The sequence below is a fragment of the Vicugna pacos genome, chromosome 13, assembly GCF_048564905.1.
Source record: "Vicugna pacos chromosome 13, VicPac4, whole genome shotgun sequence".
NCBI lineage: Eukaryota > Metazoa > Chordata > Mammalia > Artiodactyla > Camelidae > Vicugna > Vicugna pacos.
The window spans coordinates 36,818,535-36,833,396 of NC_132999.1; the positions used below are offsets into that span (position 1 = coordinate 36,818,535).

Sequence of the window (14,862 nt, forward strand, 5' to 3'; positions counted from 1 at the left end):
CAATCCCCGGGAGAACAGGGGAGGGGCAACGGGGCTATAGTTGGCAGGGTAAGGGGCCTCAATTTACAGGGGCGCCCTAGGTCACGAAGTGGCGCGGCAGGCGGAATGGAGGATCTGAGAGGAGGGGACTAGTCTATCATGGCGAGTACGGAAAGGCTTGGCCGGGAAGAGACCAGAGCGCACGGTGTGTGGGAGGTGAGCTGGAAGCGAGTTGGGGGAGATAAGGCCGCAAAGGGATGCTGGGGTAAATTTGAAAATAGTAAATTTTAAGGAGGTACGTGACATGGTCGGGTTGGTTTAGAAAGATTATGTGGCAGCCAGTGTTGAAGAAGGCTCTGCAACACTGCGTGAGAGATGAGCAGGGCTGGAGTAAAGACATACTGTTGGACAGCAACAGAAAGGAATGGGAAGAAGTAGCCACAACAGGAGCCACTGTGGGATGGAATCCCAAGAGTGTGTGTGTGTTGGGGTGGTGGTGGGGTGGTTAGAGCCTGTCTGAGGTATCCAGATTTGGCAACTGAAAGAATAGTGTGCCACAGAAAGAAATGTGTTAGTACTGGGTAGGATCCCAAGCACCAGTGCTAACACCCGCCCCACATTCTCTGGCTACCCTATTGCTAAGAGAAGGTGTGGAGCTAGGAGGTCAGGAGACCCTTTGCCTCACCTTACAGCCTGGAGGGGGAAGACGGGTACAGGATCTAGTGTGTCCTGAGTGGCTACCAGCCATCGGACACTGTGTTCAAAGCTTTGCAGACATCATCATCTTACTGGATTTTCTCAAGTGCCCCTGAGGTTAGTATTAGCGTTCCCATTCTCCAGAAGAAATGGGGCATGAGCCGATTTTACTGAAGCTTACACTGTTATTAATTAGCGGAGCTGAGACCTGAACACGGTCTGACACTAAAGTCGCATCTAAGGTGTCTGAGAAACTACGAGGGAGACGCAGGATGGAAGCAACCAAAGCTGTGCTATGAGTCCAAGTCCAAGAGTCAGGTCGGCTTCTTTCTATGGTTTGCGTTTCTGTTCATTTGTCCAGGCCACGTGGACCATTAAAGTGGCAAAATTAAAACTATCACATAATTATATTACTGGCTTCAACTGTTAACCAGATTTACATTCCAGCTCTAACACTTAGCAGGTGCGTAAATTTGAACACATCACTGTAGTTTTCTGAACCTATTTCCTAATCTGTAAAAGAGGATTGCTGTGAGAATTAAATGAGATTACATGAGGTGCTCAGCACAGGGCAGAAGCTCAGTCATCACCACTATCATTCTAAGGACTTGATCATCCATCTGTTAGCCTGGACATCCCCGCAGCTTCCTTCAGAAGAGAGAGGAAGCAGGGATAGCGAAGAAACACCTTCCTCCCCAGCTGCTGGAAGTTTCCAGCTTCCTCCCCTCTGGAGCTCATGGAACAGCAGGGCACTATGCGCACTTGCACTAACACGGTAGCCACAAGCCACATATGGCTCCTGAGTACTTGAAATGTGTCTAGTCCAAATTGAGACGTGCTGTACATTTGCCAGAGTCTGAATAGCTTTTTTTAAAATGCAAAATAACTCACTAATAGTTCTTGGTATTATTTGTTGAAATGTTAATATTTTTATATACTAAGTTAGTATAAGTGTAAAGTTAATTCCATTTGTTTCTTTTTATTTTATGTAGCTGCTAAAAAATTTTAAATCACACATGTGGTTCATATTCTATTTCTATTAGCTGCATTGCCTTAGATCCTCTGCAGGATATAAGTAAAAGTACAGAGCTGCAGATATCCATCCTTTCATCCATTAACAGAGCATTTGTTATGTGCCGGGCACTATGTTAGCTGCTAGGGGTATAGCAGTAAACAAGACTGACACTGCATCTGCCCTCAGAGAACTTACACTCAAGTATGGGGCAAAGGCGACAATCACTGGTCGTGATAAGTGCTATGGAAATTAAAGCAGAGTCAGAAATATTTCGATGTGAAAGGAGTTGGTACTTCTGTTAGGGTGATCAGCGAAGTGATAATTTGAGCAGGAACCTGAATGATGAGAAGACACAAACCATGTAAAGATCTGAGGGAAATGTTCCAGGCAGATGGAACAGCAAATGCGAAGACCCTGGAGCAGGAATGAGCTTGACGTGTTAAAAGCACAGCATGGTCAGTGGGAACATGGTGAGCTCTGAGAATGTGCTCACGTTCTCACATGGAACCCTGGCAGGAGTTTGGACTTCAAGTATAATGAGAAATTTGGGGGTCACTTTTATAGAAGTGTTATAACCTGACTTATAGTTTTAAAAGATGATGCAGTTTCTACGGAAACAGACTGAAGAAGGATGAGAATGGAGGCAGGGAGGCAAGTTAGGAGGCTACTGCATTAGTCCAGACTAGAGATGTTGGACTAAGGAGGGAGAGAGGGGCACAGGCGGTGAGCAGCAGTCAGATTTAGGATGTATTTTGAAGACAGAGCTGAGAAGACTTGCTGATTGGTATGGGAAGAACAAATAGAATCAGGATGACTTAGGTTTTTGGCCTCAGCAGCAGTGTGTACATAAGTACTGATGGAAACAGAGGACTGGTGATCAAACAGATTTGGGGTATAACTCAAGACTCATTTTTGACACATTAGGTTTGTAATTTACATCAAGTTGGGCTGCTGGATAAATGAAGTCTGCATGAAACTCAGGGAGACATCAGGGCTGGAGACACATGTGACTCAGCAGCATTTGAGTGGCATTTAAAGCCATGGGAAATGATTAGATCACCGAGGAGAGAAAGAAAACTCGGCCAAGGACGTGACTCCAGAGCAGTCCAAGATGCAAGTGTCAGGAGACAGAAAAGATGCAGTCAAAGAAGTAGGAGAATAGCAGGATGGTTATATTCCAAATCAAAATGAAGAAAAAAACTTTCAAGTAGTTGAGTGGCCCAGTGAACCAAACGTTGTTTTGGACTACAGAAATCTAACTACTCCAGGCACTTTAGTAGCTCCTTCCTCTCAAGCTCTGGCTCCGTAAGGGAATGAGCCCTATCTTGCATATGTGTGTGTGGCGGGGTGGGGGCGGGGGCGCTGCACATGGGCTTTAGTGCCAGAGGTGTGGGCTCCATTGCTTGTAAGTTGTGTGACCTTAGGTGACTTCTCAGGACCTTGATACATATCCTCTGCAGGCTCAGCACTAAATGCTCTTGTGCACGGCTCCTACAGCATCCCATATGCACGTGTTACTCTATCGCTTTGAATTTTAACTTCTTCACACTTCTATGGAGAGGCCCTATTTTGTCCTAATCGACCAAAGCAAGTTATTGTTACGGCTATGGTCAGATGGAATCAAACAGGAATGTCTGAACTTGACCTCTATCACTCTGTTTAACTTTGGGCCGCCTGCTTAATCTCTGAGATGCTCTAGCTCTGTAAAACAGGAATGCTACATAATACCTCATAGATGGTGGATTATATAAAGATTAAATCAGGTAACGGGTATGCCTGGCAGAATAAAAGCTCACTACGCAGTATGCATCATCTTTGTATCTGCAACACCAATATTCTCAACGCTTGTAGATTAATGATACCTTGAAAAGGTAAGGACATAGCATGCTTTCTTCCCCCCACTTCTAGAACCCTAAGGTAGAGAAAGGAGGTACAGTTAGCCGATACTCATACCCTGTAAACCTGGTGGAACCTGGGCAGGGCCAGTGCAGTGGATTATTGAAGCAAATACAGACGGCTAATTATTCTGGGAAATATCAGGGATGTCTTCCTCTTCCATGTTTTGTTGGGTGGATCCCTACCATCCACACACTCAAGCCAGAAATATAAGCATTATCCAAGATTCTTTCCTTCCACTCATCCTGCTACACTGTATTAGTTAACAAGATGGCAATCCACTGTACTTTCAAAATGCCGTACTTCATCAAGCCTAAGATGCTACCCATTGCTAAGACCCACCACTGTTTTATGTAGCTGAAAGAAAAAATGCTGCCACTTCAAATGACGAGATCCTCCTGACTTCCAGAAGCATCTAGGTCTCAGACATTAAAATGTGAGGGAAGAAAAGTACATCTTACAACTGAGGAAATGTGTCAACTCTCATTCCAGCACCATCTTAGTTCAGACCTCCCTCGTCTCTTGCCTAGACTAGGATGTAGGCCCCTGATGATTTTCCCTCCACTCATCCTCTACTGCCAAAATGAGGTTTCTAAAAGGCCAATTTTACCAACTCCCTACTCCCAATCCTTCAACTGGCTCTTCTCTCATATCCCCTGGCCCATATTCTTCACTTTAAACTGGCTGCAATATCCCAAATGTCAAATTATATCTTGTCAATGTTCCTCACATGTTTTTTTTTTTGTCTAGAATTGATCCTATTCATCACCTACCTATCTCCTAGCCGTTGGAAGAGTGTTCTAGCTAGTACATATCTCACTCCACCCCTCCTGACTGGCAGGATTACTCTGGTTGATACGACTTCAGTGGATATCCCTTTTTGTTCATTCACAATAAAACTCCATCCCAAAATGGACCCTACCCCCACCCTCAGAGACAACTATACTACAGAGCAGAAAACTGAAGCCTCCAAACAGGCTTTTTTGTTTTCAACACCAAGCAGGTGTCAGCTCCTCCTCTTCTCAAATTCTCAAAGCTGAGTTAGGTACCCCTCCCCGGTGGCCCATGATATCCCACGCATACCTCTATCACAGCCCTTCTTATACCATGTTGTAATGACTGACTTGCTTTCCCCTCCACTAGACAGTGGGCTTCTTGGAAATAGGGACCTGTCTTATTTAGCTGTGTTATTCTCAAAAATCTGCAACCCAGAAGGCACTTCTTACTTAATAATAACTGGATGGATAGATGGACAGGTAAATGAAAAATGGTTACTGTACATAACCACTGGGTCCTAGTCCCCCATTCTGAGATGCTACCTCCAAAATCACTTCACAATGCCACTCACTTTCCCTAAGTTTGGGAACTGGCTTAACCAGGAAAGTACAATGGCACCACCTGGTGGTCAGTGTAGGGAGCACACCTTATAGAACAAAAAGTTTTTAATTTAGTTTTTTGGTTTTTTTTGGTTCTTGTTGTTTTTAAGTGGATGTACTGGAACTTGAACCCAGGACCTTGGTCATGCTAAGCATGTGCTCTACCACTGAGCTACATCCACCGCTCTGAAAGTTTGCTTTTGAATCACTGCTTATTTCTGCTCCAGTGCCTAGGAACTGTCAAGGGTAAGGTGGATTTGTAGCAGCATTCACAACAATTTAAAATGCAATATTCTTTGTAACAAAGTTAAAAAAAAAAAAGAGTGAGGTGGGTTTGCATTTTCAAAAGATCAAGCTGATGACTTTATGCAGAATGGACTGGAGACAGGAACAGAGGAGGAAGCAGGGACAACAGCGGGGAGGATATTTTGTCCGAGCAGAGAGCCACATCCAAATCTGTGACTCCAACACCACCAACTTAACCACTGTAATTTTGCCTCTTTTACCCACAACTTTTCCTTTCTCCCTCTCAACTGAGCACTATGGGAGACAGGTTCTAAGATTCAACGGTTTCTGCCTTCTGGTATTCAAGCTCTTTGGTCATTCCCTCCCTTCAGATGAGGGCACAGGCCTGGCAAGTAATTCGACAGCAGCCTTCTAAGAAACCCTGAAGCAGAGGACCCAGTACCTGAACTTCTGACCCACAGAAATTATGAAATAATAAATGGGTGCTGTTTTAGGCCACTAAGTTTGTGGTAATTTATACAGCAATAGATAATAAAACACCTACTCAAAATGGGCTATTACCATGCAAGTGAGAACTTTCTGAAAACCTGGGAAGCTTTCCATAGTTAGAGTCAACTACTGTACTAGTGTGTGTGTGTCCCATTCCCTGGAGCATCTCACCCTGTGAACTGAGCGACCAAGTACCATCTGTGTGACCTTGTCAGGATCCAGCCCCACCTGTGCTTGGCCCTGGCCAACCACTTACAGCTCACGAGGAATGCAGCTTGTAAGGAAAGGCCATGAACACCAGGATGAGGTTGTGGTATTACCAAGCAGACCAGCACAAGAGACATTCATCCCCAGAAAGGAACCTGAGCAGTCGTGGTTTCGAGCACACATCTCTCCTTTTACCGCATGTTGTGATAGATTATATGGCACTGAGGGGAAGTAAAGCAATGCTGGATACATGGTCAATTAGGTAATTCCACTGAACAGACAAGTAGTGAGGTAGAATCCCACAAGAGCTCAGTCAGAATCAGCATAAAAAACTCAGCCAAAGAGCCTCTAAGTTCCTTAATAATCCAGGTCAAAATGAGTTTTAATCTGAGTTAACTCCTAATCAACAGGCTGGCTGTTTTTCTTGTTTCTCACCCGCTGCACTATTTTCTCTTCCATAATATTCTGAAGTTGCCATTTAGTGGATTTTCGCGCTGCAGATGGCTGATCTCTGGATCTCCAGCTCGGTGAGGCTAGAGAGTGGATTCATACCATGGTTAGCAGCAGCCTCCAACATCTCTTCCAAGTCTAAAATTCTGTGAGTTTAGAGGCTGAACCTGACCAAAACCCAAAACCTGGCCATTGCTGCTGCCTCAGTTTCTCCAGGCATCCTAGCTCGACAGAGCAGAATGGGGCAAGCCAAACCTCATCAACAGTGCAGAAATACCAGAATCACACACCCTCTCTCACTAGCCAAGCCAAGTTGTTTATCATCCTCCAGCACCCAATATTCTGGTTCCCAGATGAATTTGAAGCTGGGGTTATACCAACTGTTAAATAGCCTCAACCCTAATTTTAAACACTTTCAGTTACAAAAAGGCTAACAACAGTCCTCTCTGGGAAATGACTCGCTAACCTTTTTGTGGAAAGAAGAAACTCTTCTTTCTCTAATAGTGTGACTTATGGGAGAACAGATGGAGATAATGGAGAAAGAAAGTACACCGGCCAGTGCTATGCAACTGACTGGTTTCATATCTGTGACCAAGAAAGGATCCCCAAAAAGACTGATATGATTCTTCATCATCCCAACTAAAAGTAGTAACGACAGCATTTACATTCACAGAGGACTGCCTTCCAAGAAGTTCATGATTCACCTACATGCCACTTCCCATCAAGGCAGAGACTGGAGCAACAAGGAGGTGACTGGTCCTTGTCGTGACAGCGTTTGTCAGAGTCCACTCTCAGTGGAATTGAACCCCTGGAAGCTGGGTTCAGTGCTTGAAGGCAGAGCCACTGGCTGGCTTAGCAACTTGTTCACAATGCTGATTTTAGCATCTTGCTTCTCAATGTCCTCATACGGAGTCCAGGACAAGTCATGCTGTAGCTTGTAGGCACCAAGGAAGTCATGTGGACAGCTTGTCCCCCATTCCTAGAGAAGGCAAAGAAGTCAGTTCTGATCAAGGTGTAAAGAAACTGAGTGCATTTCCTAATTATGTCTCAAATTTCTCTTTTGGTTTTTCATTTCAGACCGGTCAGAATCATTCTTGGAAAGCATTACATTACATGCCAGATACCTCCCTTAACAGAGGTAATGACTGTGAAATAATTTAAGCACTTGTGTATCTTTTAGAGCCATGTCTGAGCTCACGCCACCTCCAATTTTCTAGGAAACCATTTACCAACTGCTATGCCTACATTGTCTCTCCTCCCCCCCCCCCCCCACACACACACACCAAGAATTTCTCAAAGACTAGAGTAGATTTTTGTGCAAAAAATAAATGTTCTTACCTTTGGAGAAATAATGGAAAAATACTGCTGACCACTCTCCCGTTTATAAAGGTAGTAAATGTTGCCAGGTTTTTTCACTATATTACAAGCCACATGGTGCAAGTCAGCATCTCTGCGAGCATCTTCCAATACCTAAGAGCCACAGAGATGTAACAAATTAGGTATCAGAGGTAACAGGCTCATAGTCAATGATCATCCCACTCAACATCTGCAATCTGCTCAGTGCTTAGGATCCCGCTCCCCAATAGCAATGAATCACTACTGAGATCCAGATGATACTGAGGAGACAAAAGTTAGACTGGGTTATGCTACTGTGCTGTAAAAATGCCTTTAGAAAAATATTTCAAAATGTTGAGCATTATTGGCTTTGAGTGGTTTTTAAATTTCTTTCCAATTTTTTTGTAGTAAGTACATTTCTTTTATAACCAAAAACATATTTTTTCCCTTAAAATGCTTTGCCTTACTGAGCTTTCTCTCAGTGAAAAACTTATACTTAACCTCTTGGGCTTATGCCCTTTCACTCAGCATTTCTATATTCCTAGGAGGTACTGAAAACAAGTAAGTTACAATGATTTATAAGCAAGTTCAGTCTATCCTGTGGACTAAATGAAGAAATAAAAGCCGACCTAAAGCCATCTCTTACCTTCCTGGCTTGTTCTTGCAAATGTTCGATTTGCTCGGCTATGACTGTCAGCTTGTTGGTGGCATTTGCTCGGATGAACTCATCAGCCTAAGAGTGAGAAAAAAACGAACTGTGGGTCGAAAAAGGATAAGATTTCTAGGACGCTCTTATTTAGATCCCAAAGTGAAGTTACGTCCACATCTTTGCTTATGTCTCAAATAGTCTTCCCATTCTCACCATTCCCCCGTGAATGCCCACTCATCCCCAGGCCAAGCTCCAACGCTGACACGGCCCCATACCACAGAATGAAGTGCTCCTTCTTTTCTACTTCCCAAAGCTTCTACTGTTTTCACTCTAGATTCTAGTCACACTCAAATTTTCCAGTTCTCCAACATGCCCTGCTCTCTCTTGCTTGCAAATGATACTGAACATGCCATCTCCTGTACCTAACACGTTTCCCCTACTTCTCTTCTGCCTAACTCCACTTATTCCTCAAGCTGCCATTATTTTCCATGTTTAAACATTTCTGAAATCAGGGATGCGTCTTACAATGAAAATCCAAAGACACCTGTGGTATGCCTCTTACCATCTGCTGTACAGGTATCTAGCTGTATAGAGAAAGTATCTGTTAGCCTGACCACTATCTCAGTTGAATTTACATCACACTTAATTATATTTTAACTTGTACTTGCACTCCTAATTGTTATTTAAAGTGTATTTTTAAAAATTGCACCATAATGTAGACCTGAAACAATTATTATGTACACAGAAGACTGCCTATCATGTGCTAGGAAATTCAACTGAAGGCACCGGAAGTCACTTAAAATAAATCAACTAACTTTCAAAGCTAGGAGAGACTGGTGTGACCAATTCATGTATTGGGAAGAGTTATCACTCAGGCATCAGATTACTTTCATGAAAAGCTGATTAACTTCCAGTGGTACACAAGTGAAGAAAAACAAATTGAGAGGTTAAAGTTGAACTAAGAAATATTAAGAGAACTTGCCAGTTGGCTGAGGAAGCTTAACATAAAGGTCAGGTATAAACCTGTGTTATGAGTGAACAGAAACAACTAAGTAGGTTGAGTGAATCATCTATCTGTTCAAATATATACTTAACAACTACTGTGTGTCAGACACCATGCCAGGCACTGGACACACTGGCAAACATGAGAAAGAGGTCCCTGCCTTAAGATTATAGTCTAATGCAACTATCTTCTAGAATATGAAGCAAGTCACATATGTAATTTTAAATTTTCTAGCTGTGGTGAAAGTAAAAATAAGTAAAATTAATTACAATGATATATTTAACTCAATATATCAAGACAGTCTCACCTCAACATGTAATCAATATAAAAATTGTTAATGAGACATTTTACATTTCATATTAAATGTGTATTTTATATTCACATCACAAATCAATTTAGATGCCAAGTTTTCATTGGAAAAAGCTGATCTGTAGTTAGACTTCTTAAAATTTACAGTTCAAAGAGTAGATTCACATACGGAAGTTGTTCCAAATATACTTGTTTCCAAAAATTGAATCAATTACCAGGTTTTAAAGTTTTAATTACTTGAAATCACATAAAATTTAAAATTCAGTTTCTCAGTTTCACTAACCATATATTCCAAGGCTCAAAAGCCACATGTAGCTAGTGGCTACCATACTGCACTGCATAGCACAGCTCTGGTGAATAACAAATACAGACACCAAAAAGAAAAATCATTAAAGTTAGTGTTGTATGTACTTGGAATTATGATGTTATTATGAAGGAAATAACCACAATATGTGGTAGAAGTAGATCAAATATAACAAATGAATGAAGCAACTGGTTTAGTAACAGGGAGTGGTAAGGACTGCAGGAATTAGAATGCATGTGTAGTCTGCAGGCATTCAAATTTAACTGAATAATACTGTCATTTGGATGAGGTGGGGTATAACCCTCTAGAGTCAAAAAAGCCTCATCAAGGATGTGACATTTGACTTGAGTCTGAATGAAAGGGCCAGCCATGCAAAATACTGAAGAAGCAGCTTCCAGGCATTTCTGAAGCCAGTGCAGCTCAAGGGTAGTTACTGAGGGGAGATGTGAAAAAGAGGGCAGACACAAGATCATGCAAGGCTTTATGGCTCCTGATATAAGAATTTGCCTTCTGTTCCAAGGACAATGCGGCCATGAGAGAGTGAGGTGGTTCCTAGGGCTAAGACAGTTCTGGGTTAGAAGCGGCCTTACAATATATCTCCTTTTTCTTAAGGTGGCAACAAATCTGTTCCTTGTAAACAAAAGAGGCTAATTAAAACAGAAATGAGGGAAAGAGTACCTATAATTACCAAGCACAAACTCTGGCCTTAATAACTCTGAGGTCTTTTACTCATTTACTACCTCATTTAACCCTTGTAACACCTTATGAAGGTATCTTCACTTTCTCATTTTAGGAATTAGACTCAGACAGGTGAAGCAACCTGTCCAAGGTTTCATAGCTCATAAATGGCAGCTGAAGATTTCAACACAGATCAGGCTGGTTCTAAATTTCATGCCTTAATCCCAGGGCTCCCAAGCTTTCTGAACACACGTTAATGTCAAACGGCAGGTAAGAAATCAGTCCTGCTAGAAAGTACGTTTCAGTACACAGGCAGTAAATATGCTTCATCCAATTTGTTTGTCTCCAGAGTGTTTTTCCATCAGTTTCTCAAAGACTAATATTGGAAGCATGAAGGCAGCACAACAATGCATCCTCTATATTTCACTAGATTGATTATAGGCTGAAGGACAAAAATCGTGTTACTTCTTTCTTTGTTTTAGGCCACTGTAATAAACATAATGGTCACTCGGTAACCCAATGAAAATGTGTGCCAAAGATCTGACCCTGGGAGCCTCACTCCCAATAAGTGATCTGATTAAACAGACACATAATGTTCTCCTAACCCATAGTTATACTTGGCTTCCTACCTCTCTAGAAAAGAGAAAGAACAAGTTTTAATCAAAGACTTCCTAAGTATTTGAGTATTTCTTAATTTTTAAAAAAACTTAAGCACAGAGATGTATATGTAACAGAACTTAAGCACATTCATTATTAAATATTTTTGAGCAAAACGAAGGCCTTTAACACAAACAAGGCCAAATGTGATAGCGTATACAAGGATGAGGGAATATCATATGCTTTGAAGCAGCCAAGGCTCTGTATCTGTACATACTGAAGAGGGTTGTACAACTGGAAGTCCTGGTAAGAAAGATTAGATGAAATTTGGTTTTTCAAGAACTTTAGATCTAGGAGCTCTCCTAGTTCAAACCCTGGATTTTACAGATAAAGACGCTGAGGTCCAGAGAAACGTAATTTACCTCAAGTCACAGTGTAAGTTAGTATCAAAACTGGGATTAATTGTAAAATGATTATAAATCAATAAAAAAATGTTAAAAAAAACTGGGATTAAAACTCAGGTGTCCAGATTCCCAGTGTTTTTTCTCTTATTTCACATTTCAGTCTTATTTTACTTCTTTTGGCAGTCAGTGTCTAAGCGCTGGGCTTGGGAATACGGTGTCCAGAGAATGAGGACAGAGGACAAAACCTACAGTCCTTGCCCTTAAGATGTTAAGTTCTACAATCCCTCAGGTCACAGGTATGGAAGCAGTTTGAAGTGGACTGTGCATCCCTGCAGAACAGCGTTACAGTGATCTCGAAACTTCCCTGGAAACTTCTCACTTCTCTTCACGTGTCAGATAGGAAGAATAACTACTGCCCACCTCACAGGGCTGTCCTAAGGCCCAAATGAAATCATGAATATTGATAGTGCCGCGCAAACCTTCCCACGAAGGGAGATTATGGGCAGTCAAGTTGCAGCTGAAGGAGTGTTTATTCTCAGATCAGAGTTCGAGTCAGGCCACCGACTCGCAGTGACCATCAGTTCTCCCCGCGTGTAAAATGGAGACAAGAACAGATGCTACCCCACACTAAGCGGCTGGAAGGGCTGAGCCCTAAGACGCACGACCAAACGTGCACGGAAGACGGTCTTTACTTCCCCCGCCGCGCCTCCTCACCTTCTGCACCTGCTCTGCGAGCGCCACGAGGTCTAAGGGGTCCCCGGCCCGGTGGGTGTGGTAGGGGCTCACCAGGGCCAGGCCGCCGGGGGTTGGCGTGAGCTCCACCAGGGCTCCTGCGACACATACCCAGGAACACAGGCCGTGAGCGCCCGCCCTCGGCCTCCCGCCGAGCCCGGCAGACTAGCTGCTCCAGGAGGGCTTCTTCTCCCCTCCTGACTCCCGCCCCGCCTACCTCCCCGACCTGCAGCCAACTGAACTCGGTTTTCTGTGACTCCTTCGGTCAGCCCAGGCGTCGCAGCGTCTTCCATGATAGCGTCGTGTCCTCCCTACTACCCCGAGGCGGCAGAGCATGCGCATAAAGGCCCGTGGGCGGAGCTTCCGTGTTCCCTGGCCATTGGGCGTCGGAGCTGCCTGGAGCTCGGAGGCGGGGCTCCTGCTGATGCGCAGGTTTCCGCGGAGGGGCGGAGTCCAGCCTGAAGGGAGGCAGAAGAGGCGGTGCAAGCCTCCTGGGCTTGCGTTGCCAAGCTTGGGAGCCGGGTCAGCACTTGGGGGCGGGGCTTCGGTCGGGGGCGGGGCCTCCCGGGGGTGGGACTCCGGCCTCCGTGGCCGGTGACCAGCGGTCCCGTTAGGTCTGAGGAGGCAATGGCGGCACGCGCGTTGAGGCTGCTGACCACGCTGCTGGCGGTCGCCGCCGCTATCTCGCGGGCCAAGGTCGACTCCGAGGCGGGGTGGGACATGGCGGCTCCTGATCTGCTCTTCGCGGAGGGGACCGCGGCCTACGCGCGCGGGGACTGGGCCGGGGTGGTCCTGAGCATGGAGCGGGCGCTGCGCTCACGGGCAGCCCTGCGCGCCCTCCGGCTGCGCTGCCGCACCCAGTGTGCCGCCGACCTGCCGTGGGAGCTGGACCCCGCCTCGCCCCCTAGCCAGGCTCAGGCCTCGGGCGCCGCCGCCCTGCACGACCTGCACTTCTTCGGGGGTTTGCTCCGCCGAGCCGCTTGCCTGCGCCGCTGCCTCGGGCCATCGGCTGCCCTCTCGCTCAGCGAGGAGCTGGAGTTGGAGTTCCACAAGCGAAGCCCCTACAACTATCTGCAGGTCGCCTACTTCAAGGTGCAGACCTGCCTGGGCCCAGGAGGCCGGAGTCCTTCTGGGCGTGGTTGACCCGGGGGCACTTGGGGGACCAGGGAAGTGTCCGTGGAGAGGGAAAGTGGCCTCTGGCCGGAGAGCTCTCCCCGGACCCAGGGAGAGCAGGGACCCTGCCGGGAGACTAGCTTCGCCCGGTTCGCATAGGCAGATGGTGATCCTGAAAGTCCAGCCTAGGGTTAAGGCACAGAGTAAGCAAAACTTGGCCTTGTGTCCCCGAGAGGCCTCCTAGAGGGAACTAATGCGGCAGCTTGGGTCTCTGATTCTGATTCATTGTAAGTAACGGAGTAAGAAGCTAGGACCTTTCTACAATATCTTCCTTCCGGTTCGCTTTTCAGTGATGCTTTTCCTGCTCCCGGAGTTCAGTAGCTTTCCTTCAGGATGTGAGGTTGCCACGTCGCCAGTAGGGGCTGTATGGCCCCTCCCTGTGGGGGACCCTCTGGCTAGTCTGTCAGGTTTCCAGCGAAAATGAGTGTTTTAGGAATTCCAGAGTGCCTTAAGTCCAAGTGTGTGTATAGATTTGGAGCTTTCTGACTTGTGTGAAGATGGTGATGATAACCAACACATACTTCCAGGCACTGTTAAGTACTTTGCGTTTATGAATTCGTTTGCCCAGATCCTGGCAATGTCCTGTAAAGTCGAGGCCATTATTGGCCCGATTTTACTGGGGGGAAAAAGAAAGAGGGACTGTGCCGTCTATCTGTTATATCCATAGTTGAGCAGACCTTCAATCTAAAGAGAGACTTGGAAAATCTTGGGGAATCTCAGACTTCCACCTCCCCACAAGCATTTGGCCTACGCAGTTCTGTTCCATTCCTTCTAGTTTCCCAGAAGAGTGCTAAACTTGAAGCCAAAATAATTGGGCTATGTCTTTGGTCATGTCACTTAACAGCACTTTAAAAAATTCTTTGACAAACATTTATTGAATACTTAGTACATTCCAGTTCTTGTACAGGTAATTAAAGTGCTTGACTTTATATTCTTTTGTTTTGCCTCGCTTTGCTGTTAAGAATCCCTTTAGTAGTAAGGGCTACAAAAAGGGTGTGTACAGCAAGCTGTGGGAGCACAAATCGGGGAGAGTATAGCTTTGTCTCAGAGAAATTAGACTTGAAAAATGACATGACATTTGAAATTGATCCCAAATATTGCTAGAGAGAGCAAGGATGGCCATTCGCATAGAGTGAGGCCAGACTGGGAAGAGAAATCTGCAGACTTCAGGGAGCCATCATCAGAACAGGGCTATGGAATGCTAATTCTGGAAGCCACATGTAATAAGCATTGGGAGAAGGAGAAAGTGGTGGCAGGGTGAACCACTAGCAGTGTGGTTGTCCACATGAGGAAAGGAAATGAGATGCCACGTGCTTGGTGAGTA

The 14,862-nt window shown here is 45.0% G+C and overlaps 2 protein-coding genes and 1 long non-coding RNA gene across 6 annotated transcripts in view; 2 read left to right on the forward strand and 1 right to left on the reverse strand.

Annotated features, from left to right (window-relative positions):
* The first annotated feature begins 63 nt into the window (after positions 1–63).
* Positions 64–14,862, forward strand: part of P3H1 (prolyl 3-hydroxylase 1) — a 29,180-nt gene continuing 14,381 nt past the window's right edge. Inside the window, exon 1 of one of the 2 annotated variants that reach the window (XM_072974634.1) lies at positions 64–195. In XM_072974634.1, the coding sequence (XP_072830735.1) occupies positions 139–195 (57 nt within the window). In that variant the 5' untranslated portion in view covers positions 64–138. Of the gene's footprint in view, positions 196–12,924; positions 13,458–14,862 lie in introns of those variants that run through there. The other variant, XM_031684100.2, reaches the window with a different exon arrangement.
* On the forward strand, positions 676–1,085 carry LOC140700689 (uncharacterized). Its single transcript, XR_012079216.1, has 2 exons — positions 676–792; positions 872–1,085. It is a non-coding gene; the product is annotated as an uncharacterized lncRNA (long non-coding RNA).
* C13H1orf50 (chromosome 13 C1orf50 homolog) lies at positions 6,258–12,710 on the reverse strand. 3 transcript variants are annotated; one of them, XR_012079215.1, is made up of 6 exons: positions 12,583–12,710; positions 12,348–12,463; positions 8,336–8,422; positions 7,693–7,824; positions 7,063–7,333; positions 6,258–6,437 (listed from the first exon to the last, which is right to left on the reverse strand). XR_012079215.1 is itself a non-coding variant. In XM_006215829.4 (5 exons), exons 1-5 carry the CDS (start codon positions 12,656–12,658, stop codon positions 7,133–7,135), a joined length of 603 nt encoding a protein of 200 aa, XP_006215891.1. In that variant the 5' UTR covers positions 12,659–12,710; the 3' UTR covers positions 6,258–7,132. The 3 variants fall into 3 exon arrangements, 2 of the variants coding, with proteins under 2 accessions (XP_006215891.1, XP_006215892.1); XM_006215829.4 differs by having other exon boundaries at positions 6,258–7,333; positions 12,592–12,710; XM_006215830.4 differs by having other exon boundaries at positions 6,258–7,333.

What these genes read in the sequence shown, in the direction of transcription:
- C13H1orf50 (XM_006215830.4), bottom strand. Translation starts at nt 12,658, where the DNA reads ATGGAAGACGCTGCGACGCCTGGGCTGACCGAAGGAGTCACAGAAAAC. An exon ending in GTTGGCTGCAGGTCGGGGAG is followed by an intron (nt 12,464 to 12,582) that starts GTAGGCGGGGCG and finishes TATGTGTCGCAG; the next exon opens with GAGCCCTGGTGGAGCTCACG. An exon ending in TTTCCATTATTTCTCCAAAG is followed by an intron (nt 7,334 to 7,692) that starts GTAAGAACATTT and finishes TGCCTTCTCTAG; the next exon opens with GAATGGGGGACAAGCTGTCC.